At 44.8% G+C, this 26,653-nt stretch overlaps 1 protein-coding gene across 2 annotated transcripts; it reads left to right on the top strand.

Annotated features, from left to right (window-relative positions):
• Positions 1 to 571: 571 nt before the first annotated feature.
• Positions 572 to 25,261, top strand: Arglu1 (arginine and glutamate rich 1). Of its 2 annotated transcripts, XM_004858564.4 has the most exons (4): positions 572 to 2,118; positions 8,862 to 9,087; positions 11,367 to 11,450; positions 24,442 to 25,261. In XM_004858564.4, exons 1-4 carry the CDS (start codon positions 1,772 to 1,774, stop codon positions 24,604 to 24,606), a joined length of 822 nt encoding a protein of 273 aa, XP_004858621.1. In that variant the 5' UTR covers positions 572 to 1,771; the 3' UTR covers positions 24,607 to 25,261. The 2 variants fall into 2 exon arrangements, 1 of the variants encoding a protein (XP_004858621.1); XR_015443822.1 differs by lacking the exon at positions 24,442 to 25,261 and having other exon boundaries at positions 8,862 to 10,938; positions 11,367 to 11,427.
• The last annotated feature ends 1,392 nt before the right edge of the window (positions 25,262 to 26,653 follow it).

Here is a 26,653-nt window from a genome sequence, read left to right as displayed (position 1 = left end):
CAGTAGTCCACTAAGCTAAATCCATAGTGGATTCATCCATTCCAAAGGTCAGGGACCTCAGGAGCCAGCCAACAGCCAAAGGCCATTTCTGAACGCTGCTGGCTTCTACACACAAGCTTCGGGGAATACTGGAGATCCAAACTAAGTTCGAATGGACCAAGACATTAATCTTCTTTCTCATGCTTTTTCAAAAACGTAATTCACAATTATGAGATCTTCTCCATAAAACCTCAAGTTAGTTAGTGAGTTCTAACATACACATCCCCAAAAGAACTTGGGACTCTCAAAGGAATTGCATTAAGTTTTTAATCGGACTTGGGAAGAACGGGCATAATTCTGATGTCGACTACTCACCTGAGAAAGTAACTTCTGTTTTCCATTCACTTGGCCTTATTCTGCAGTTCAGCCACGCTTCATCATAAAGATTTTGTAACTTGATGAGGTTTATTCTGACGTATTTTATGGCTTTTGTTGCCACTGTGTAGAAAACTTTATTATTTCATTTAATAGGTTTCTGCTTGCTCAAAGGGGAGTTTCTGGTTTTTCTTTTTTCGTTTTTTTTTTTGAGACAAGGTCTTACTATGCAGGTTAGGCTGGCCTTGAACTCAGTGATCCTCCTGCCTCAGCCTCCTGATTACAGGAGTGTGCCACCATGCCCGGCTGTCTGGCTTTTCTCTCTCATCAACTTTGAGCAAAGCCTTTTAAGGAACTAAGTTCTAACAGGGAGGTACCCAGACTCTCACTATTTTCTACCATCTTTGTGTGTGTGTGTGACAGCATCTCTGTATAGTTGAGGCTGGCCTCAAATTCCTAGTGATCCTCCTGCCTCAGCCTCTCAAATGCTGGGCCCTATCATCTGAAAAGATCAGTGGTGTGTTAGTTATTTCTCTCTCATTGCTGAGACGAAATACCCAACACCCAAAGTAAAGGGGAGGTTTATTTAGCTCACAGTTCAGAGGTTTCAGTACATAGGTGCAACAGCTCAGGGCGGCAGAAGGCAAGGGGATTTAGCAGCGTCCTCCCGACGCTCTCCCTAGGGCGGGCAGCGCTCGGGCCCCTGGTCCAGGCCTGGGCCCCTCTCTGAGGCGGGATCAGGTAGTCGGGCCCAGGTGCGCTGCAAGCTGCAGGCGGCCGCTCTGCAAGGCGCAGCGAGCCCCGCAGCAGGCGTGAGCGGCGAACCCGACTCCCGCATGCTCCACCTCGGGATCCTCCGGTCACTTCGGAGAGCTCCTAAGCAAGGGGATCTGCCCGGGGCAACTGGGGCAGTTAGGCATGGCTGAGCCAGGCAGCTCCTAGAAAATAACGCCACCAAGTAACTCCTGCCAAGGTGTGACTTAAATCACACTACAGGGTGATAAATTCTTGTACCACAACACTGAAGTCCAGTCCGGGCAAAGGGATAGACTCCAGCCCAGCTTCGGGCCTCCGCCAGGAAACACGGAAAGAGCCGAGCGCGTTCGGATACGGCCGCCAATCTCCGGCCACCTCCACCAGAGGGCGGACCCTTTGCGTCGGCACGTTCCGCGCAGGGCATTGTGGGAAGGGCGGCCGGTGCAGCCGCAGCTGCCATCTTAGCGACTCCTTGCGTTGCGGCCTTCCCGTCGGAGGTGGCCTGCGTGGCGGTGCGGACCCGCGGAGGGACACAGACGGCCATCCGGGGGGCAGCGCGCCCTCCCCGACCTCCGCAGGTCAGCCAGCTCGCGTCCGGAGGAGCGGCGAGGGGTGCGCGCGAGGGGCCGGAGGCCGGCGGTGGTCGGCGCGCCGCGCCAGGATGGGCCGCTCGCGGAGCCGCAGCTCGTCGCGCTCCAAGCACGCCAAGAGCAGCAAGCACAACAAGAAGCGCAGCCGCTCCCGCTCGCGCTCGCGGGACAAGGAGCGCGTGCGGAAGCGCTCCAAGTCCCGGGAGAGCAAGCGCAACCGGCGGCGTGAGTCTCGTTCGCGCTCGCGCTCCACCAACGCGGCGGCGTCCCGGCGGGAGCGGGAGCGGGAGCGCGCCTCGTCCCCGCCCGATCGCATCGACATCTTCGGGCGCACGGTGAGCAAGCGCAGCAGCCTGGACGAGAAGCAGAAGCGCGAGGAGGAGGAGAAGAAGGCCGAGTTCGAGCGGCAGCGAAAGATGTGAGCGGCGGGGCCGGGGCCGGAGGCGGCGGGGACTGGAGCGGGAGCGGGAGCCCCAGCCCGAGCCCGAGCCCGCCCGGGGCGGACGGGCCACGCGGAGCCCGAGCAGGAAAGTCTCCAGGCCAGAAAGCGATTTTGGCGCGAGAGCGAGCCGAGTCCCGGAAGTAGGGGTGGAGTTCTCTGTGCGGTCCGAGAGCCACCGGGGCCGGGAAGGCGGGGGAGGAGCCAGCAGGAGAGGCGGCGTGGAGCGAGGGGCAGGGAGGGAAAGGCTCCCGGGGTGGTCCACCCCGCACAGTTTGCCACGGCGTGTTCCTCTCAAAGGCGTGCTGTTTGCTTTTCTTCCTCCGGCCTGTATCGCTCCCTCTTTATTGAGAGGTAAAAATCTGAACACACTGGGAGTGTGCAGCGCGATCAGTTTGACCTGTGAATTCACCTGTGTGCCCATCATCCCAAACAGCGTATTTCTTATTATGCTGGTGCTTTGTATGTTTTTAGTAGGCCGGTGCAGTCTTTTTGCTTCTTCCTGTAGTGTATTTGTTTAAAGACGCTTGAATATTCGTTTTCACATTTGTCTTGTTTACATGCTGAATTTTTCTGTAGGAACAATGAAGGGTCCTTATTGGAAATTTTGTTTGCCGAAAGTCACGTGATTTTGAGAGTGGCCGGCCTCTCAGGTGTACTTAGATTTAAGAGTAGATGCGCATAACGCAAACTAAATGGACTTTTGGTTTTTAAATGTAGTTTTGTTGTTTTTACTGGGCACTTCGGTGCTCAGGGTATTCAGTTATACTGGGCTAGAGGAGCTAATGTGCTAGCTTAACTCCCTGATTAACCAGCCATCTTCGTACAGTTCTTCAGTGAGTATTTCGAAAGTGATTATAAGGAAGGAATATTAGGAAACTTACGCTTTTTCTAAAAGGAATTTATATGTACAGAAATGCCTGGGGGATATATTTTTCTGCAGTTGGGTTTGTACTGTAGACTTTTCAGCACACCTTTTTTCCAAGCGTAACTAATATTACCAAGGAAACTAGAGCTGTTTTGCTGTCAGCGCTTCTTTAAAACATGTGCAGCTCTGACTTGGAATGTGGTACTTGGTATTGTGGTCAGTGAAACGTGAAAACAAAGGTGAAGTAACTTTTTCCACAAACCTTGGTATTTTTGGGAGGGGGTCTGGAAAAGACCAATAAAGCTGTCTTTTCAATAGGACTGTGAAAAATTACCTAAGACATCGAGATAATTTTTTCACATGAAAAAAAGGAGACCTGCAGAGACTAATTACAGTAGTTGGTTTCACCCAGAAAGCTAAGAGGAATAGGAAAAGTGAAAAGAAACTTGATATGCAAAGAATTAGAAGCATTTAGCAAGCTACACATGGACAGTAAAGATGTAGGAATGAAGCACTGGGAAAGAGCAGTTACGTGGTTCTGGGTTAAGCTGGCAGCATTTGGGAGGAGAAAGGGCAAGGGAAATAGCCACCTGAACACTAAATTCCTTTGTACCATGTGTACACTACCGAATGTGGTCCAAGACTTTGGAAATACTGCAGAGAAAATATGAAAGACACGGGCTGTGGAGTGTTGAGAATAGGGAGTAGTGTCTTGTGTACAAATCCCTGTTGTTGAGTTTGTTTATTCAACTGATGTTTAGTGCACATTTAATCGGTACCAGGCACTATGTTAGGTGCTGTTAACCATAAACATGCTTGGCCCCTTGTAAGGTCTTGGTGTAGTTCAGAGATAACAGTAATAATACAGTGTGCTAAATTCAGTGGCAGTGATAAAGCTGCTCACATAAAGGAAGCATCCTGATGGGCAGGCAATTGTTCTACAGATCAAAAGTACAAGAAGATAAGACTGTGCGGTTACTGCGATAGGAGGATATAGGTGAACCAAAGGCCAGAGCCTCCATTCCCACCCCTTCCAGAGTTAAAGAGCTTGAAAGGGAATGGTTTCAAGATAACCAGGTGATGGTCGTCACAGCATGAAGTGCTCAAGTACAGTGCAGTACTGAAGTCCTGGAGGGCCCGGAGAGGTGGAGGCTGGGAATCTTGGAGGGTTTTTGTATGCCATAAAAAGTTTTGATTTCAGCCTAGAAACAGGGAAGGTTTTAAGCAAGTAAATTGCATGCCCTCCTTTTAAATTTTAAACGTATCTTTGATTTGTACAGTATGGAGATTCAGTGGGTTACAATATGTCGAGGCAAGAGTAATAAGGAGAATTGTTAGAGTCGAAAAGAAGGACCCATTTAAGAAACATTTAGGGCGTATGAAATTGGATGTAAGATGTAAGGGAAAGAATACACTAATGTTGGCTGTCATATTTAGAGTGTGACTATTGCTACTCATCTACCATGTTTCAGCTGCTACTATGTATCTACTAATGGCTACAATCTCAGAACCTTGATGAGTGGAGGGTAAGGGAGAGGGAGAAGTAGAGGGAGCTTCTGCTTGGCACTTCCTGTGTGGGTCCTGGTTTTGGATGTGCTGAGCCAGTCTGAGTTGATAATGGAGGGCTGAAGGCTAGAGAAACTAAGAGTGCATGGAATGGCCCAGGCAGAGCGTGAAGAGAGAAGCACTTGATTTAGGGGACTGGAAGAACCTTAACAAATGTGTGTGCTGGCCATGAGAAGCCCATGGTGGAAGCAGACCAGACATGAGAAGACACTTTAGTATTGACGGTGCTTTCAAGAAGTCTAACAGAAGATGGAGAGAAACAGTAAAAGAATAGTCATTTGTTGGGTTTAACCAGTTAGTAGCTCTGGTACAATTGGAGACCAGATTGCTTCACTGCTTAGATTTCTGAGGCCGTAACTAAATCGCCTCTGAGCTTATTTTCTTGTCTGTGAGATGGTGATGCCTGTGTTGTGAAGGTTGGAGATAGTATATTGAAATACCTGAGCAGCACTTGGCATCTAGTTGGTCTCACGCAGTAAGGTTATTTAATTTAACTTACCTGTTGGGCTTACGAAGTCAGTTTAGGGATTGTAATCTTAGTGCATTAAAACAGAGTCTCCAACCTTTTGGGCACCAGAGATGGGTTTTGTGGAGAACAGTGGTTTCAGGGTTAGAATCTCATAGACGCCTACGACCCAGATCCCGACAAGCACAGTTCGCAGGAGGGTTCATCCCACTGCGGATGTGATAGGTACAGCTCAGGCAGCAGTGCCGGTCCTAGGAAGGGATCGTAGATACGGGGGAAGCGTCCCTGCTCAGCCGGTGCTGTCCAGCCCTGTTGGTAACAGTGAAAGGACCCATTCCAGTCTCTGGGCCAAGGGTTGGGGACCCCTTTAGTAAAAGATAGGCCTTTAACTTTTTTGAGTAGCTAATGTACATGGTTCTAAATTAAATTCAGAATCGGTCTTATCCTGGCAATGCGTGAGTCTCTCTTACCCCTCTTCTGTACCAATATTTCCACTTCGTTTTGTGTGATTTTGAGATGGTGTATACATGTTGTGTTAAGTGTTGGAGCTTAAAATGACTTGCAGCAAATCAAAAAAACTTGGCTTGCCTAGTGACTTACTCTAGCCTGTGATACCTAGGTTTGTTTGTCCTTACTGTTTAACTGCATGACACATTAAGAGTACCTAAACTGATCTGGGATCTGTACAAGTGATTCTTAGAAGATACTTAAAAGGGCCCTGTATTAGCTAAGCTACCTTGCTGTTGCTGGGACAAAATACCCCACATCCAGAGCTTAAAGAGGAGAAGTTTATTTTGGCTCACAGTTTCAGTGGGTTCAGTCTGTGGTCAAGGCTCCATGGAAGAAACAGCATGGTTGAAAGCCTGACAGAAAACCTGTTCATCAGTGCAGTTAAACTGTCAGGAAGCAAAGAGCAGGGAAGAGCCAGAGAAAACACAGCCTTCCAAGTGGCGCCTCATGGGACCTGCCCCTTCCAACCAGGTTACCAGGCTCACCTCTGAATGTGAGATTTGGGGGAGATAATTTAGACCCAAAACATAAAAGCTCATCCTGAAGGCTGGTATGGCTGTCTAGATGTCCCCCTAAAGCCTCATGTGGTCATAGGTGGGGCTTTTTCAGAAGTGGTTAACACTGGAGTGTGTGATGCTGGGATTCAGAGTGTGTGATTACTAGATCAGTCCTCTGATTGGTTTGGCACTGACCTCATCCTGGTAGCCTAGAGAGAGGATAAAAGGGGCAGAAAGAAAGTAGGAAGGTCTCTTGCATGCTTTGCTGCCTCCTGCCCACCATGTACTGTTTCGCCTTGTGATGCCCATCTGCCACTCCACCCTGGCCTGGAGCCAGCCGATTACAGACTGAAACCTCGGCAGACAGAGCTAAATCAACCTTTCCCCCTTTAACTTTGGTGTCGGGTATTTTGACTCAGCAGTGAGAGAAAGGTAACTAAGACAAGGCCCAAGAGGCAATTCTGTGAGTAGATTTGCTTTGGGGAGCTGTATATTATTGGGGTGAATGTTTTGAAACCAGCAGAGCACAGCAATCTGGCTGTTGGTAAGAACTTTCTAAGTTTTGTGTTTGAACTAATCCTCTTGGGGGTTATTTTGTACATGTCCTTATCTCTCAGATTTGCCTGGAGAGCCAGGTAGGGAGGGTAGTATAGTTAGTACTCTGCAGTCTGCAGCATTCATAGTCCCAGCTCAGAAACATCCGCTGAGCTTGAGAGCAGAATCAATTTAGCTTCAGCTTCCTCATTAAAAATAAGGCACCAGTGCCCGGCTGGTGGGAGGAGTCTGAGATGTAAATGGTGACGTGCTGTGCGGATCTCTTGGTGCAGTGTTTAGTACTCACTGAGGGCTGAGTAAATACTGACGGCTAACAATTGCTAAGTGATTCCTAGAGGCAAGCCCCTGAGATTGAGTTCTCACTTTGAACACCTTAACAGTTGTGGCAGTTCTGTACCAAGACCTGCCAACGTGCGCACTGTTTTATTTTAATAGCTACCGTTTGAAATTTGAACTAGAAAAAGTATGTGGGTAGGGGTATTTACATATTTTAAACTAATATGAAAAGTTTACATATGCAAAAGTAGAATATTATCCTTCTATCCCCAAATCCAGATTGAGCAGTTATCAGCCTTGCTATCCCCTTATTTCTTTCCCTTTGGATGAAACAGACCTTTTGTATTGAAATTGGCACTCGCTCTCCATTGAATTGAAATCACTAATTTCTTTAGATACTCTTTTATTTTTAGCATTGTAGAGGGTATGTGCTCTTTTCTTGAGCTCTGCTATAGATAAAAGGTTTACTGTAATCGCCCTAATCCTAAATTTGTCTGGAAGAAGCATAATGAGCATAGTCAATCTCAGGCTTTCATATACCTTTTAAAAATTTAGTTTTAGGAAGAAAATATTTAGAAAAGAAGCAAGAGTCCTCAGAATGGGGATTGCAGTTGTCTAGGACCTTAAGGGACAATAAACTTCCTTCAGTATCTACTGTCTCCTTCGTAGGAAAGATGTAGAGGATAAGTGTAGAATTGAAATGAATCCGTTGTTGAAGATACATTGGTGTTAGTATGATGTCACTGGAAGTAAGTGTCAGGATTTGAGAATGAAAGTTCTTAGGTGAGGATTGAATCTCTCCCAAGAGTAGAATTGAGTGAGATTAAGATGTTTAAGGTCACATAGAAAGTAGAATATCTACTAAACAGATCAATTGTATGACTCTCGTATCTAATATATGTCACATGAGTCATCAAAATATATACAAGTTGCAAGTTTTATTTAATTTTGGTGGATTGAAAGTTGAAGTATTATATTAATAAATTGCTCTCCTGGAATTTAAATAGACTGAAAGAGCCTCTGATTTATTCATTCACAAATTATCTGTTTGCTGTTGAACAGAAATAAAATGTGAGCAAGATACACAATTGGAAATTTTCTAGTAGTCACATCAAAAGCCAGTAGAATTAATTTGAATATATTCTTAATCTATCCAAAATAATCAATTGAAAATACTTGAGATCTGACGTTTTCCTTTGTAGCAGTCTTCAGGTACAGGGGACTGGTGGCTGTCCCGGGTATAAAATGTGCAAGTCTTCCATGATAGTCTTTGATAAGTTTTCAGCTCAGAATTTTGAGTAAGTTGGTTTATAGCATCACAGTGGCATTAAAGTAATTAAAACAGTATCATGCTTCACTGGACTTTGATCATATATTTTCATCTTTCGACTTTTGCTACCTGTAGAGATGCTTTTAATTGGAATCACTTGACAGAGGAGGAAGAGTAGAAGATAAGTTCAAAATACACAGACTAACTTCAGCAGTCTGAATCTCTGAATATCTGTGTTTATTCTGTCTTTGCTTCAGGGGTGAAGGGGAAGTGAATTCAGCCAATCTGACAGCTGTGTGTAGATTCTCCTGACGTTGTAGATCGGTCCTTACACTGAGTTACTGACAAAGAGGCAAATCCATGCATTTGAGCAGCGTGTTCTCCCATGGTGAAGTTAGCGACACAAGTAGACTTGTTTCATATTTATAGCTCCTGAATGAAAGTTAATTAGGCTCTTTGTATATATCAGTGTTCCTGTAATTAGAACGTGATAAAAAGAAAAGGGATTGGGCTGGGGATTTAGCTCAGTGGTTCCGGTGCCTGCCTCGCAAGCGCAAGGTCCCCAGTTCAATCCCTGGTACCAAAAAAAAAGAAAGAAAAAGGATTTTACCTAGATAAAATGAGGTTCAGTGACTTGATGGTCTTAACATGAGTGGTGATTTAATTCTTAGGTTTTAAAAGTATTATCTAAGTCATTTTTTTCTGCTTTGCTAGTCGGCAGCAGGAAATAGAAGAAAAACTCATCGAGGAGGAAACAGCACGCAGAGTGGAAGAATTGGTGGCCAAAAGGGTAGAGGAAGAACTGGAGAAAAGGAAGGATGAAATTGAGCGCGAAGTTCTCCGAAGGGTGGAGGAAGCGAAACGCATCATGGAAAAGCAGTTGCTCGAAGAACTCGAGCGACAGAGACAAGCTGAGCTTGCAGCACAAAAAGCTAGAGAGGTAACGCTCGGTCGTTTGGAAAGTAGAGACAGTCCATGGCAAAACTTTCAGTGTCGGGTTGTGCCTCCTGCTCAGTTCAGAAAGAGATGGAATACAGACTATCTCATTCCTTTCTCATCTAAACTTACATTGCTGCGAAAGTTAATTTTTTAGCCTATTCAGAAGTGCTGACTGATACTTAAAAGTTATTTTCATAAAACTTATTTGAGGATACTTTTTTGATTTACTGGAACTGGCTTACATATTTGAGAAGTGTTTGAAACTTTTGCCATGGCTGCAGGACTTAAATTCTTCTTGGGAGGGTCGGGGGAGACAGGGCGTGGTGAAGGGAAACAGTTAAAAATCCACCTGTGGTTGCATATTCTTTTCTGTGTATCACTCTGTTGCCTAGACTGTGAGAGGCTTTTTGCCTTCAGTCAGAGCGAAAAGAGCAGGGCCTAATACTGAGTGACAGTACCTGCTTTCGGGAAATAGGCTTCTCGCTCTTCTTTTCCTTTTATTCCTTCCCCTCCCCAAATCTTGCTTCAACACGATGGACTAATTCTAGCATTCTGATCATAAGGCCCTCCATTTTCCTAATGTGTTTCAAGGAATCTTTTTAGGAAACATGTCCAGAGCATTCGTCCACTTTTTTAGTACCTACTAACAACTCCTTTTTTTCTCTAGAGAGTTATGAAGGAACAGGTTGTCCTTGTCTGGAGTCAAGCTAAACACATGATTTGTTTTGTCAGCAGCGGGAGCAGAAGTTGAAAATGTCTTTCTGTGAGAGTAATTTGCTACTGAAGCTTTATGGCTTGCACTAATTACTCCAGGGTCCTAGAGCCGGGCGAAAGCCTCCGAACACTCAAGGCAAATCGCTCCAGCACTGAGTGTCCAGCAACGTAGTTTGCGTGACGAATGTGAATCCCACTGGTGTGGCATAGGAAATCCTGTAGTTAAATTCTCTTAAACCGAAATATTTGACTTATAAAATTGATGACTTATTGTCATTTTCTGTGTCGGCATTATTGGGGACAAGTTGACATCATATTAATCTCTTTGCCTTCCAGTAAGCGTAGCTTTTGAACTGCGTTTCCCCTTGTCCTGTCTGTAGATATACATGTCTCCATTGATAGTGGATTTCACACTGCAGTATCGAATGTATGAAATTTTTATTTGCATCAGTGCTTTTAATACTAAGTTTTGGAGTAATTGTGCTATCTTGTAGCGAGTTATTAATCATAGCAAGATTTTTTTCTCTTCATTTGCTTTTTGTTTCATATTAACAGTTTTTTTTTTTTTTTTACACGGACACAACCCTCTTGACAGACTTTCCAAATATTAAAATCATTCGAATATGTATGCTGTGATCTGAACACTGCTCAAACCATCAAGCAGTCTTCATATAGTTTGCATTATACAGTTTCATTAAATTTTCCAAGAAAAGCTAAAGTGCAGAAGAGTTTTATTTCCTGACCATGCGTCCCCTGGATTCCTGAATTCCAGTTCAGACCGTAGATGACAGTCTAAGCTGCCTTTAGCAGTTGTCACCATCCGAGTGTTGAGCCCATTTTCCCCATGGAAGAAGCCCGTAGTTCCATGAAGGATGGGTTACCATTTGTATTTTTCACTAACAGTAAATGTATTTTTCTTATTAATTGTTTGCCTTAGGAATGATGAATTACATTTTTTGTTCCTTCTTACCATAAACATCTGCATTCCTCAGCTCAGCCTTCCTTGTATGTTGTTGCTTTATAAATGGTTGAGCTGCTGATGCAGGTATTGCCAAGCTAACAGTACAAATCATTTTAAAGAGGAAGCTGGCGCGTATGGCAGCCGAGGAGCACACTCTGCAGGACACTGGACAAGACAGTAAATATTCAACTTTTAATGCTGATTAAAGGAGTATAGGTAAAGAATACGTAGGTATACATAATTGGTGAGACAAATATTCACTTTATTTATATTTTATATATTATTTTTTTAATTTGGTAAATACTATCCAGTTTTGTAGTTGTCCTTGTTGATTTGTGTGATATTAAAGTATTAGTAATAATTACCAGAAAACTATCATTAGGGAGGGTTTAGTCGGTTGCTGTTTGGACTGGGAGGGATAATTTAAATTTAGTGCTAGAAACCAATTTTAGTGGCTGCACAGTTTATCATTTGTCAGACAGGAGGTAGCTGTACAGCTACCATTTAAGTCAGATCAAAAAAAGTTCAGAGGAAGATTAGTAGATATTTATGAGTAACAATAAACAATGTATTTTTCTAACATCCTAACATGTCCTCCCCTTTAGGAGGAAGAACGTGCAAAACGTGAGGAGCTAGAGCGAATACTGGAAGAAAATAACCGAAAAATTGCAGAAGCACAAGCCAAACTGGTGAGTAAACATGTATGAGAAGGATTTGGCTTTTGCTTCATTTTTCTTCTTCCAGATTTTATGAAGTGACTTCATGTTTTATAATTTGACTCTTTTTTGGAATTTAAGAACTTTGAGTTTCAGGCAAGAGGTGGAACAGTTGAGTAGATTTTTAACCCTGATCTGGAGAGAATTCCAAATTTGCAGTAGTTTAAAACAGGTTTTTTTGAGAAAGTCATATTATCACCTGTCCTCTTTTTTTAAAAATCCTAACCTCATTTGAATTTTGCTGTCTAAAAACTTAACCAAAAATGATTGATATGCAGCATTTTACTTAGCAGTAGTTGCTTTGATCACTTGAGCAGTTATAACACGGTAATAAATTGTTTCCTATTCCTAGTTTATAAACTAACCAAAAATAGACTTACACACTTGTATGATAGATATAAAAGGTAGTATAGAGCAATTTAAAAATTGTAATGAAGAGGCCTAAGTAAGAATTTATTTGAAAATAGAAAAAACACTTCTATTTTCCTTCCAACTCTATTTTTAGTATTTCTAGGTTTTTTTGAAGTACATATTAACATTTTAAAAATATATTATGATATCATAGGGTGTTTGTAAGTTTGAATGCAATCTCAGTCTGAGGAAGAAGAAAGCTAAAATTGCAGAACCATGGATAATAAGTAATTCATAACAAGAAGATAGGTATTATAAGGGGAAAAAAAATGAAAGTGAGGTAGAGAAAGAGTACTTCAAAGTAAGAACACAGCATACATCCCAGATGGAAGGAACTTGACCTGGGGGTGGTGGGAGTGATGTTTGGTGCCCAGGACTAAAGACACGGGGTGGGTGGTGTCTTACTTTTAATCACCTGGAAAAAGTCACCTGGTTAGAACTGTGTTGATACGGCCCAAGAAAGATACTTGTTGCTTAGTCATTGCTGATGGGGTGGGGGGTAGCCAAGTTGTAAACTCTTATTTCTGTTTTTAAAACATTCTGTGCATGTGCAGAAATGCACAAAATAAGACCTCAGTGGGTCTAATAATGAACGGTGGGTGCCACTGACACAGTTCACACAACATGGGAAGTTCTCATGGGGCAGTTAGTTCCAAGAGCATGATGTTTTAAAAGATAGTGTGTCCCCAGTATAGCTCTGGAAACATTAGCCACAGCAATTAGATAAGAGGTAGAAATAAAAGGAGTAAAGATAGGAAAGAAAGAAGTTAAACTGTCATTATTTGCTGACGATATGATACTCTACATAGAAGACCCAAAAAACTCTGCCAGAAGACTTCTAGACTTAATTGACAGATTCAGTAGAGTAGCTGGATACAAGGTGAACACTCAAAAAACAATAGCCTTCTTATACACAAATAACAGACTCATGGAGAGAGAAATTAGGGACACAATTCCCTTCACAATAACATCCAAAAGTATGAACTATTTAGGAATCAGCCTCACAAAGGAAGCAAAAGACCTCTACACTGAAAATGACAGCACTCAAAAAAGAGATAGACGAGCATATAAAAAAATGGAAAGACATCGCTTCCTCTTGGGCAGGAATAACCAATATAGTGAAAATGGCCATACTTCCAAAACTGCTATATAGATTCAAAGCAATGCTGATTGAAATCCCAACAATACATTTCACAGAACTAGGGGAAACAGTCCCAAAATTCATTTGGAACCAGAAGAGACCTAGAATAACAAAAGCAGTTCTAGGCAACAGAGACAGGGCAGGGGGTATCACTATCCCCAACTTGAAACTATACTACAAAGCTACTGTGATAAAAACAGCATGGTACTGGCACAGAAACACACCTGAGGATCAGTGGAATAGATTAGAAGATCCAGAAACAACTCCAGACATACTCAGCCACCTCACCTTTGACAAAGGAGCCAAACACCCTCACTGGAGGAAAGATAGCCTCTTTAATACATGGTGTTGGAAAAACTGGATTTCAACCTGCCAAAGATTAGAACTAGACCCATATCTATCACCGTGCACTAAACTAAGATCGAAGTGGATTAAAGATCTAAATATTAGAACAGAAACCCTAAACTTGCTGGAAGATAGGTAGAACTCTTAAGGACATTGGCATAGGAAAAGACTTTATGAACAAAAACCTCAGTAGCATGGGAACTAGCACAAAGAATCAACTGGGATCTCATTGAAAAGCTTCTGCATTGCAAGAGAAACCACCAACAGAGCTAAGAGATAACCTACAATGTGGGAAAAAATTTTTAGCAGCTGTACCTTAGACAAAGGTTTGCTATCTAGAATATATAAAGAATTGAAAATAATCAGACCCCCCAAATTCAAAGACCCAATTCAAAAATGGGCATCTGAAATGAACAGATATTTCTCAGTCAAGGAAGTAAAAGCAGCAAATAAACATGAAAAAATGTTCAACATCACTGGTCATTCGAGAGATGCAGGTGAAAACAGCAGTGAGATTCCACCTCACCCCAGAAAGAATGGCCGCTGTCATGAAATCAACCAATAACAAATGGTGGCAGGGCTGTGGGGAAAGAGCAACCCTGCTCCACTGCTGGTGGGAGTGTAGACTGGTGTGAGCACTGTGGAAATCAGTATGGAGATACCTCAAAGAACTAGGACTAGAGGTCCCATTTGACCCAGCTATTCCCCTGCTGGGGATCTTCCCCAAAGAATTAAAAGAATCATACCACAGTGATATATGTGCACCCATGTTTATAGTGCCAGAGTGTGTAATAGCTAAAGCTTGGAAACAGCCCAAGTGCCCATCAACTGGAAACTGGATAAAGAAGATGTGCTTTTTTTTTTATAAAATGGAGTACTACTCAGCCATAAAGAATGAGAAACTAGAGACATTTATAGCTAAATGGATGCCTATTGAGGCCATACTCTTAAGTGAAATAAATAGGACACACGTGTGTAAATACTGAATAGTTTCTCTGGTGAGAAACTGAAAGTGTAAATAAGGATTAAAACGAATAGTTGATAATGGGAAATAGGAAGAAAAGGTTTAAGGAGTAGGGGAAGAGGGAGGGGTGGGGGAAGGAAAGAAGGGAAAGGAAAAATTTTGAGGAAAAAAAATGGAAACAAAGTCTATGTAAACAGGGAAGTGAAAGGGGTGAAGGGCGCACAGGGAATGGGGAAGAAAATAACCAAGTTACAGCATGTTCAGGCACAAACACCCAGTGGTAAGTGTAAATGTATTGTATACCTAAAGTGTACCAATAAAAGGATCTAAGGAAAAAAATATTGTATACCAAAATAAAGGATTGATATATTTAGTGCAAAAAAAAACAGATAGTGTGTCCCACATAAAAGACAGTGCCAGAAATAGCCTAGCGTGTAACTGGATTCTCGACGAATATCGCCATCCTGAGTATAGTGAAGCCTTGAATGAACTCTGGGTCGGAGCCTTTACTCTGCTTTCCTGAGGCAGAAGAACAACCAGTACGAGTGAGCTGTGGATCATTGTAAAGCAGCCGTGTGATAGTGCTGCTCTGGCTCTGTGCGAGGAGAGAGTCGTGCGGGCAGGACTAAGGTACTGTGTCCATCCAAGTTGTGATTAGAGGACTGAGCTTTGAGTCTGGTTTCTGAAGCCTGAGCATTCCCGGAAGAGAAGAAAAAAGGCCGGTAAGACCTTGAAACAAAGCAAGCTGGTAGAAGCAGCTTTTCTCTTAGGACGCGGTAAAGAGATTGGATTACCATAGTGGATTTGGTTTAGGGGTGGCCTGGAAACTTCTCCCCGTGTCAAACTCGCAGAGGTGCTGGTGTCTTCTGCCCCTGGGGTGGCTAGGAGCAGCGTGGTCTCCTGTGTGTGACAGCTCTCCAAGTTTACCCAGCGGGTCATAAAAGCGCAGCTTTCTGTGCACTCTTAGGGAGGTGCTGATCGCCGTATTCTAGGGCAGTATTTCTCCTAGCAGTGTAAATGGCCTGGTTGCTTCCATGTGTGAGTTCGTCCCCTCCGCGATGGGCAGGCAGCGCGGGCCTCACCCGTACTAGACTGACTGTGGACTCTACCACTGACTGCCACTTTGTGAGACCTCTACTTTTGTGAAATATAATTAGATGAATTCCTACAAAAATGACGTCAGACGGCTATAAAAACCTGTCACATAGTTGCCTTTGTGGATTGATTACAACTTGCAGGCTGTTGCTGGTCTGTGGGCCACGCTGTTCTGCAGGGCACGGACTTCAGATTGAGCTGGTGAGACTGGGGACACTTGTGACGTCGTGGCCTGGAAGGCACAGGAGAGGTGGCTTTGGGGAAGAGAGGCTTGGGGTTTAGGGCCTTCGGTAAGAGCCACACGTGCTTCACGCGTTAGCTGGCCGTGCTCAGCGAGGCTGCAGGCATAGGGCCGTTTCTGTTGGTGCTGCTGGCAGGGAGAGTGGCTGTCCTCCGTGTAGGAGAGTACAGGGCTATGCAGCGTGTGCACTGAGGCCTCCTTCCTTTCCGTTGTCCTTTCTCCACTTCTTCCTCGCAGTTTCGAACAGTACTCCTTAATTTTTGTACGTGTTTGTTGGGAAGTAAGTCAGGTATCAAAACCTCATTGAAATGCTAGGTGTGCGGGAAAGCAAGGGAGATGCAGTATTCCGTCGTAGCGGCGCGTTTGCAACTGCAGCTGTGCGGGCTGCGTGATACAGCGAGGAGGCAGCCTGCTGTCCTGACCTGCTACACGGCCCGAGAAGGTGGGGCCGGGTGGGCCAGGGATTCAGCTCGGTGGCACCACGCCTGCCTTGCCATCGAAAGGTCCTGAGTTCGATCCCAGGCACCCTTACCCCCAGAGTAGGTAAGGCAGTAAGGTCTCAGAAGTAATCTGATGTATTTACTGTGGAGACAGGGCCGACTCCAAGCGGGCCATCTGTGGTAGGAGGTATTGGACAGGTGAGGCCCCGGCCTGCTAGCCGAGGTGGTCTGAGAATTCTGAGTTGTGCCTTGGGCTGTGATAATGGAAACGCCAGAAACTAGGGGGTGAAGCAGGAAAACTCTTCGGGAAGTAGAAAGAAAGTGACGACAAGAGTGTGGAACGGGGTCTTCTGGTTCGCCGGGAAGATGGTAGTGAGGCATGCTGATGAGCGAGACAGCAGGTTCAAAGGAGAGTACACATCAGCACAGTGAAAGGCCACTACCCGCATTCCTGAAGATGTGTCCTGGGGGCCCCAGCAGGGCCGCAAAGAGCAGGCCTCGAGCAGCAGAGCTTTTGGTGTTCACGTGTGCTGTGCTCACGGAGTGTGCTGTACAGGCCGGGCCTTGTGGGTCGTGGGAATGTAAGGGGAGTAGTGGCTCCAGCTTGCAGGGAAATCCGAGTAGTCTACTGACTTTTCCTGGAGTCAGAAAGTACTTACTGACACAGGCGAGATATAAGCTAGAAAATACCCAAGTACTAACCTTTATGGTCCTAAATTGTTTTGAAAAAAAAGTTTGCACATTTAAGACAGATGTACAGTACTAGCAGTGGTATACTTTTATTTTCTACTGGTTCTGCAAGTAACGTAGCATTTTTATGATCGCATAAAATACTTAGTAAGGAGGGTGCTTTCCAGCTACAATTGTAACTTACTTTGAAGTAGGTCCTTCTGCCGAAAGTTTAAAGAGTAATGACTGTGGCAAGCAAGACTGTGTTCAAATTAGCTGAGGGCTCACTCAGATACTTGAAAATCATCCTTAAGAGCTCTAATCCATGGCTAGTTCTGCTCATATCAATTCCAAATTGTGTATCAAGGTACTTGGTTTCTCTCCATAAGAAAAAAGAATCAGCTGACATGGGTACTTTGATTTGTAAAACCAGGAGTTAATCAAATGTGCCTTGGCTTTATGGCAGGTTAACTCCTGGTTCTTGAGTTACTGCGGGCAACACATAACTTATATCTTCAAATATTTGAAGAGTTATTGTTAATACAATGGAAAATTTTAATTTTTTTTTAAGGTGATACTTAAATTTAGTTTTTCTCACCACAGTTATATATGGCCTGGGAATATCCCAGACATTATGAAATGTATATGAATCTTGTTTACGTGGAAAGGGAAACAGACTTTCAAGAAGGTGCTAGGGTTACTGTGGAGTGAAATGTTCTTTTGGGAGGCTGTGAACGACCCTCATCCTGACCCCTTTGAAGGTGGTGGGAAAGCACAAAGGCAGTTAGTCCGGGTGTGAAGGCCTGGACTAAGTGTCAGACTGACAGGGGTTTTTTTTGGTACCAAGATCGAACTCAGGTCCTTGCATTTGTGCAGCAGGCCTTGAAACCACTGAGCTAAATCCCCGGCCCTCAGACTCACAGTTTTTAATAAAATGATAAATAACATTGGCTAGAGGAAGCACAGATTACTTTGACTAGGGGTGCATTCTTTGAGGGTTTAAAATATATGCAAATTATAATTTCTGAATTTACGGGTATCTTCAATATTGACACAGTTTTCTCTTCCTTGTCAAGTTCATTGTGCTGAATACCACCTTACCTCACCTATTTAAGGAAATAAGTAGTCTCGTGTTTGACTGTTGATGATGTATCCACACAGTTAAATATAAAATAAACCAGAGTGAACTTTGCAATAAAAAGGTGGCTCTGAGGAAAGTTCTTGGAAGAACTTGAGTTTTTAATGTATCTGTGTAGTATTCTGAGAAGTGCCTCCTCTAAACATGGAGTCTGTCGTACCTGATGCAGCCTGTGAGCGTTATCTTACGCAGCCCAAATAGTAGGCAGGAGTGTCCTCGATGTGATGTGACTGGGATGGAGGCAGGCGCCGCAGAGAGGCAGAGAGGCTTCCGCACAGCAGCGGGCAGAGGCAGGGGGAGATTGGAAGGGTGAGGGCGCCTGGAAGCCCTGGAAGCTGAAGCCGGGAGCAGCAGGGCCTCCCTAAGCCTCCGCGGGGCGCAGCCTTCGGAGCTTCGGCTCTAGCCTGCTGCTCCTGATTTTAGGGTTCTGCCTCAAGAGTAAAGTTTTTATCCTTTTGAGCTATAAATGTCACATGGTTTGGGAACTGGGTACGAGCTGGGAGGGTTTTGCAGAAAATACGAACATTGCTTTAAAAGGACTTGGCAGAAATATGGACTTCTGGTTAGGGCTCAAAAGCAATTGAAAACCTGTGCTGGCAATTGAAGGAGGACAGGTTCTTTTACAAACACTAGTAGGAAACCTAACTGAGTAGCGTCCCACAGCTCCACGTAAGGCGCAGTGCAGAGTTCACGTGAAATGTTGAAGGTGCGGTCTGCCTGCTGCTGCAGGGTGGAGCGACAAGAAGAGGTTTCTAGTGGCTGCTAGCCTTTCTGGCTGGAGAACGTCACTCCGGTATCCAGGGCCACTGCTCTCTGATCTCTGTTCACCTGCCCTCAGGCCTGCATACTTTGGGGAGTCTGATGGCCCCCCCTTCATCATGCCCTTGCTGCCCATTAGTCCTCCTTGGTGCATTTCTGTAACAGCCTTAGAAACCACCTGGTTCTTAGGACATTTTCTGATGCTGTAACAAATACCACCAGCTGGGTAAAGTATGCAGAAACGGAATTTCCGTCTTGCAGCTTCAGCATCTGGTGAGAGCCTTCTTGCTGCAGCAGCACAGGGCAGAGCGCTGACGTGGGAAAGCGTGCTTGGGAAGAGGGAGAGCAAGGCACCTGCAGCCCCAGCCCTGGGCCTTCTGTGGCCCCCAGCAGGCCACTCTGACGCACAGCCCTCCCCCAACTGGCGGTGGCATCCAGCGAGCATCTGGGAGAAGGAGAGCATTCAGAGCACAGCAGGCTTCGGCAGGGCACGGCAGCTGACAGGAGGGAACTCGGTCTTCTCTGAGCAGCCCCATCCTCGGCTCTTGCTGAGATGACTGAGGGAATCCAGGCCCGGGCTCTGCAGCAGCAGCAGCGAGGCCGCCTGGACGCAGCTGGCGACGTTTAAACTTACTTACGCAACTCGCCAACCTCTTCAGTGACGCTGTCACTGCCTCCATCGTCAGTCCTGTTTTGAGCCATCTGGTTTGCGATAATTTTTTACAGCAGGCACAAGAAATTAGCACAGTTGGAAAGAGAGCAGGGCAGTTAGTTTACAGGAGAGTAAGTGTATGTAAGTTGAAATGGCACAGTACTTAGGATACTAATAGTGGTGTCCATGTAACCACTAAATGTAAATGTCACGTATTTTCATTTGAAATGGAGTGGTAGGGAAGTGTGAGGTAAAGATTTTCAGCCAGTGCCAGAGGCTTGTTCCTTGACCCTGTGTTAATGTATTTAGTGCAACAGTTTTATTTATTTGGTGGGGTTTTTTTGGTACCAGGGATCAAACTCAGGTCCTTGCGCTTGCACAGCAGGCGGTGAAACCATTGAGCTAAATCCCTGGCCCTAGTGCAACAGTTTTAAAAAATAACTTTCTACATCCTCCGATCAGTGAGTGCATTGACAGTGTGTAGGGTAGCTTCAAGGACAGAAACTGGAAACAACTGAAAGCTTTCAGAAGACGGGGACTTGCATTCATAAAGCAGCAGTTCTTAGAAACTGCAGAGAGAACTGGCATTGAAGTTGTGGAGTAGTACGGATTGTAGAGGGATGGGAAGGGTGAGGTTGTAGGGACCAGAGAAGACCCTCTTGGTACAGTTGCAGAGATCACCAGCGGTATAAAACAAAGATAGGCAGTGGCCCCAAGAAAAGTGAATACAGAAGGTTAGAAGAGCCACTTCTAGGCAGTACAAGTCCTTTCCTGAAATTTTAGAACATAAAAGTCTAAAAAACCCAGAAAGCACCGTATTTCTTCTGACAGTATTCCAGAGCAGTGTCTCTGAGCCCTAAGCAGTGATTAGATCAGTAATGGAATCATTGTTGGGGGTGGGGGGGTGAGACAGGGTCTCACCGAGCGGTTCAGGCTGGTCTTGAACTCAGTGTCGCTCAGACTGGCCTGGAACTTGGGGAGATGACAGGTGTGTGCCACCACCACGCCTGGCTTAGAGTCATTGTTAATCACTAATGTGATGCTGCAGTGCAGTGCGTTGGTTGGTTATCAGTCGTTTCTGTCCTGAAGCAGTTGTCTTCCTAGAACAATGGAATCTCATCTGAGGTTGAAATTTCAAAACTGAGTTGAGGTTTTAATGGCAGCAAGAGGGTAATTAAGATGAGAGGAGAAGCAGTAAGAGGAACGGGGTGTGACCTCCGTTGATGACGCAGAACGCTCTCTCGAGGGTGGGTTTGGGCCTTTGCTTAGCCTGTGTGGGGAAGTGCAGTTGACGGGCAGGTAGCTTCATTGCCACAGGGGCGGAGGACGCTGCTGTCTCAGCCTCTACGCCTTTTAACTTGTGGTTTTCTAAGAGTCAGAAGTAATGACAGCTCTTTTCTTTTCCTATTCATTTGCTTAGCTGAAGTGAGTGGCACGAAGATGGATCAAGGAGCTAAATTAAGATGGTTGAGTGGGTCAGGATTTGTGTCTTGGAAGGTTTAAAATCCCAGAAGTCACATTTCTGAGGAGTGGCATGAACCCCAGTTGTGTCATTTTTTACGTGTGTGTGTGTGTGTGTGTGTGTGTGTAGAGCTGTGAGTGAGTCCAGTAGCCTCCCTTTCTGAAGGCATGGTTGGTTGCTAATGGATCACCTTGGTTAAATGTATAGGTGATGTAAGAACGGTACGGTAATGTTTGTAAGTAGGCTGTCTGGTTAAGGAGACGGGGTGAGGCCAGTCACCCTTTGTGGGTGCAGGCTCGGGCCTTGGGCGTGTCTGCCATACAACTCTTGTGGGTCAGCTTACTAGTTTTCCCTCTTGTGTGAATATTTTTCTTCTGCCCAAATGTGAAATGAAAGAAGAAGGGAGAAAAACAGTGGATTTCTGGCAGGTGTTTGGGTGAGGATGAAACAGTTAGTTAGGAGTCGAGGGTTTGGAAGAACACCTTTGGGCGGCTGCAGGGTCCCAGCCTCGCCTGGGGACTGGCGGAGGAGGCCGGCTTCCAGCCCAGGCCACTGCTCCCGGGGAGAGCGCCGTGGGCCTCTGGAGGGTCTCCCTCCCAAGGGTGCAGCTGCAGCAGAGTGCGTGTGTGCAGGTGTTCTGGCTTTGGCGGGGCCTTCGCCTGCTGACCGGCTGCTCTGCGGTGAGCACCCTCGGCTGCTGCTGCCTTCCGCACTCAGTCTCACCTGGGGGCCACACAGCTGGCCCTGCACGTGCCCGTGCCGTCTCCTGTCTGAAGACCTGATCCAAAAGGACATTCGATGCTTTTCTTTTCTTTAATCTAAAAGTAATTTCAGTGCAGTATAACTAGTCTTGTATTTCTGAAAGAAAGTTGCTTTACTTTAAAATTTTTAACTTTTTTGATTAGCTGATGTGCTCTTATAGTTGCAGTTTTTTTTGTTTTAAGAAAAATAAAAATTCAGTTCCTATGCTTTTCCCCATCTACCCACTTCCCATTGCCATTTTCAAAAGTTTTTATGTTTTGAATTTTTTAGATTCTTAAGATGCATGTTTGGTTAGATACAGATCCGTAGTACTTTCTTTCTCCTGTATTGCACAAAAGTGCAGAGTTCACAGTGTTGGGTGCGTTGCTTTTCGCTCACCTCTCACCTTGCAGGCTCATTGTTGTGGGGTGGGGCCTCTCCCTCCACCACCTCCCCATTTCTAAGCAGCTGCATTGTGGTCTGTTTTATAGATCTTATGCTTACAAGCACATTGTGATAAACTGGCATGTGCGCTAGCGTACCGAGTCATTCTCAGGAAGTTAACTTGCTGGCCGGAAGTGCTTTAGGAATCGCAGTTTTTATCGCACCGAAGTGTTCTTTGTGCGGATGGCATGTGCTGTCACACTTTTTTGCATTGCTGTCAGTGTGATTGGGTAAAACACGCGCTCTGAGTTCCTCCCATGGATTGAGGTCAGGATACTTTTTTGTCCTTTCTGCCTCATTCCCCCAAGTTCTCACACCCTTTCCTAGCGCTGAAGTCGAACTCGAGGAGGCGCAGGCAGAGGCTCACATGCACACCCACGGAGGGTTCACTTGCAGGCACTTCAGCGCTTTCTTGCATGTGTGGGGTTTATTAAAACTGGATAAAGTAGTTGACACATGAGTTCACTGAAGAAAATTGGAATACTTTTTGTTGTAGTTTTTAGTGGAAAAGAAAATCTCAAGGAGGTGGTAACTACAAATGGCTTCTGGCATACAGGTAGGGTTTCAGTGGAAGTCTTAGAGCCAGCGGATCCATGGGAAGGTGGGAACTTGGGCTGCTCTTCAGAGTGGAAAATGGGAAATTGGAAGTCAGGAGGGCACAGTGGTCGGGAAAGGTGAGTCTTGATATTTGTAGAATGCCTTGAAAGACAGTAGTGTGTAAGAGATTTGTGGCCCTGCATGGGCATGGTGGCAGTAGGAATGAAAATAGAAGGTAGAGCAGAGAGAATAGGAAGGAAGAGTTAGCAAACATGATGACCGATTGTCAGGGGACGCAGGAGGCGAAGCTGAGCTGTAGAGTCTGGACAGCAGAGCAGGCGGCGTCAGGACAGGCTCTGGAGCACTCTGGATTTCGAAGGGGCGGTAGGATCCTGCCAGTGGCGTCCCGTAGCGGCTGCAGGTGTAGTGCAGGAGCGAGGAGCGAGGAGCCCCTTGTCCGCCGTCTGTAGGGTTTTCACCTGGCTGGCTTGCCCACCAGCACTCCGCTGCTTTCCTTCTGTCTCCACTGTCTGGCTATTTGAGTGCAGTGGACGTGCTGCACCGCCAGTCTTCTCCACGGCAGTCTCCCCCACTCTGCAGCCTGAAACACTGTCTGTCCTTCCATATCCTTCAGTGGAGAGACCAAGGGTCCGGTCAGTAGAGCTCCTTAGTGCCCTGTGGTGCAGAGTGCGGGAGGAGCTCTGTCCTGCTGCAGAGGAAGGGCGCTGGCGTTAGTGTTACTGGCCATATTGAAATAGTTCCATAAGAATAATGGAGATAGCAAGGGTGTGAAATTTGACTTCGAATTGGAATAGCAGGGTAGCCCAAAAGAGGCAGTGAATGCTTTAAGATCAAGATCAGATCTTAAGGAAGGGAAGGGGGATAAATGTGAAAAGCCTTGAAAATGCAAGGCTTGGAACAGCCTTTCTTACCGGTGGCACTGCTCTTCAGGGCTGTGTGGTTCCTGTGGGAGCTGGAGTCTGCATTGTAGGTGCTCAGCATTGTCTCGTCCTCTTCTGTCCAAATACCACCCCCGCTGTGCCATCCGGAATCCTCCTCCTCATTGCTCCGTGTCCCTTAGCAGAAGAGGAGTCCGGCCCGGCCGAGAGTGAAGTGAGTGGGCTCCTTGGGAGGCAGGAAGGAGAGATGGGTGGGAGAGGGTGCTTGTGAGGATAGCCGGAATTTTCTTGATGAAGAGATGAAAGCTTCTGTAGAAAAATGCAGGGAGGAAATTGCTTGCTTAAGATTCGAGGAGTTGGAGGCACTGGAGGAAGTAACGATACCATTTGAAGTTAGGTCGCATTTTATAGTCAGCTAGGTCAGAAAGTTTCCACATCTTTTCTCTCCGGGGAATTGGGTCTTCGGCTGCATATGGATGACACAGTGTAACTCTGGTGGGGATTTTTCTTGCAAGTTTTTGTATACGTTTCAATTATAAACATGATTGGTACGTAACATGCTCTTTGTTGTTGCTGTTGGTACTGGAGATTGAACTCAGGACCTTGCGCTGGCGAAGCAAGCGCAGTGCCACTGAGCTAAATCCCCAGCCCTCATGCTCTTTGAGTAAATCTGCACCTTGGTTTATAATCGACAGTCAGTTAATCTGGTCCACTGAAGGTAGAGATGGAACGAGAACAAATCCAGACTAATCTCAGGGCATGATTCATTCACATTTCATGTTCGAAATGTGTGTTTTCCTACCATTTGTTAATTTATTATTGTTCATAAGAATGTACCTATAATTAATAAGGATTTTTCTCCTCATTTCTGCAGCCTTTCACCTCTACCACTGACTGGCCTTAGGCACACTGTGAAACATGCTGTGTGCTTTGCTTCCTCTGTAGGTTGTTACCGGATAGCCTAAATGTTAGTAGCAGCAGTGTGGAGATCATAGACACTTCTGATTTTCCCTTTTTAACTTTCAGGCTGAAGAACAGTTGAGAATTGTTGAAGAACAAAGAAAGATTCACGAGGAAAGGATGAAACTAGAGCAAGAACGGCAACGACAGCAAAAAGAAGAACAAAAAATTATCCTGGGCAAGGGAAAGTCCAGGCCAAAACTGTCCTTCACATTAAAATCCCAGGATTAAACTGCAAACTGAACTTTTTACAAAGAAAAATGGAAGAACTTTGTATGGTAGCTTCATGTTGAAGTGTTTCTTTTGTTTTATTTTTTGTTTTTTTTAATTTGGAAAATCTGGAAAGTTAGCTTGTTCTAATAGGGGCTATGCTCTGCCATCCCTTTTATCCCCCCCTTAACTTCCATTGTCAAATCCTTATCAGATCATTGCGGTCTTCTAAAGACTGATGTATTTTTCATCTGTTTGGATTCTGTATGTGGTCTGCGAAAGAGATCACTGGGAAACTATGGATGGTCTGATAAGGTTTTTACTGATCCGCTCCACTGACTTCAGAGTTTTACTCTGTGTAACATCGCAATGCTGGTTCTGCTGACTTTTTGTTTTTTTATATATTTATAAAAAAATAAAAAGTTGGCCATTTACTGGAGAATTCCCGGGTTGTTACTGACCTGTGCGGTGCGCTGTTAGCCAGTGCCCTTTGGCACTGCTCTGGACGATCCGATCCCGATGCAGGTAAGGAGACGGCTGGTCAGCTCGGACGACCGTGTGCACGGCTCAGTGTTGTCTCTGTTCAGCTGGTTTTTATTTCACCGACCAAGCCAAACCAGCACTCCCCATTGTGTAAATAAATGATTTTGCTGAATAAAGTCAAGTCTTAAATTCATATGTTTAAGCAATTTTTTTTAGGGTTCTGTTAAGTCTTACAAGGGTGGTTTACTTGTTGATGGTCAACAGTTTAGAATTCCATACTTCCTCTCCTTTATACTTTTAACATAGGGTTTATATGTACATTAACTATACTTGTGAATTAGTGTTTAAGACTATTTTTACAAATACTTTATGCCAATAGAGCAATTATGACATCGAGCATTACCTTTACAAAAGATTAGCACCACCTAGAAAGATTTAAATTCTTCAACCTATGCCTCTGTTTTAGGAAATAAGTATTATCACCACAAGATACCTAAAAACTAAATAAATGCGATTGAGATTTCATGGAATATTAGGGTGTTTTCCAAGAGGGCCATCAGAAAGAATTGGCATTGTACATTTGGAAAAGGCTAAGGTAGTCAAATCATCCTTGCATGTTGATTTTTGGGACAAGCACATTGAAACTTTCTATAAGGTTTTTTGTTTCTTGCTTGTTTTTGGCTTGTGAAATCTTATGGATGACCGTTCTGTTTTACATACTAGAATCTGCCTCATCCTTACACATGTTCTTTCTGCCTGCTGGTATTAACATGCTCATTCAGGAAAAAGATGTGGATGGAATACGCTTCCTGCAATGCACAGACCTGTCAGAAAACATGTTTCCGGATTTGAGACAGTTGGGTCATTCTTTACAATTGAAAACATTTAAGCTAATGAGATGACTAAATGGTAGATTATTTTGTGCGTGCATGCTAAGAAAAATAATACTGCTTTTGTTTGAGCTCTTCGATGAGTCTAATTGTGGTAAGGAACAATAAAATCAATTTAAGTATCTTTAAAGATAGAATTTTAAATAGGCGTGAACTGTAGTGAGAACTTTCAGTGAACATACCTTTTACTCCACAATTCAGACATCAAGTTTATTTCCGTAAAGAATAGGTTGGCTATCAGTCTTTTATCTCTAAATATAGATTAGCTCTACTTACCCCATGAGTCTTAAACTTTATTTCTCTTCATGTAACTTTTTCTTGATGCAGATTCCTTGTTCCTAAGTTGTGTATTGGAGTTTCTGGAAATGTTTATTTAAAAATTGTTTTTGCTCTACTAGTGTTCTTAAATTGTATCTAAGAGAGTAGCTTGGACTAAAAATATCTGAAATCAGCTTCTGCGTGCCTTTTAATTTTTTCCACATTCCTGATGGCCACACGAGTCACGGTGTGGAGTCGCGGTGTGGAGTCGCAGTGAGCTGCCTCGTGGCCCTGGGCCGTGTGCTCTGGGGAGATGAGGGCAGGAGCTCTCCTGGGGCGCTAGCTGGGAGAGAGGGAGGGAGGGAGGATGTGCTTGGGATGGGGTAGCCAGCGTCCCGCGCTGCCACGTTGTGCTTTGCCTTCATTGTTTCCACTGC

The sequence above is a fragment of the Heterocephalus glaber genome, unplaced genomic scaffold (genome assembly GCF_053883595.1).
Source record: "Heterocephalus glaber isolate CG9 unplaced genomic scaffold, H.glaber_assembly_v1.0 deba00001579, whole genome shotgun sequence".
NCBI lineage: Eukaryota > Metazoa > Chordata > Mammalia > Rodentia > Bathyergidae > Heterocephalus > Heterocephalus glaber.
The sequence above is the reverse complement of the archived record's forward strand: the minus strand, read 5'-3'. Positions and strand labels throughout refer to the sequence as shown.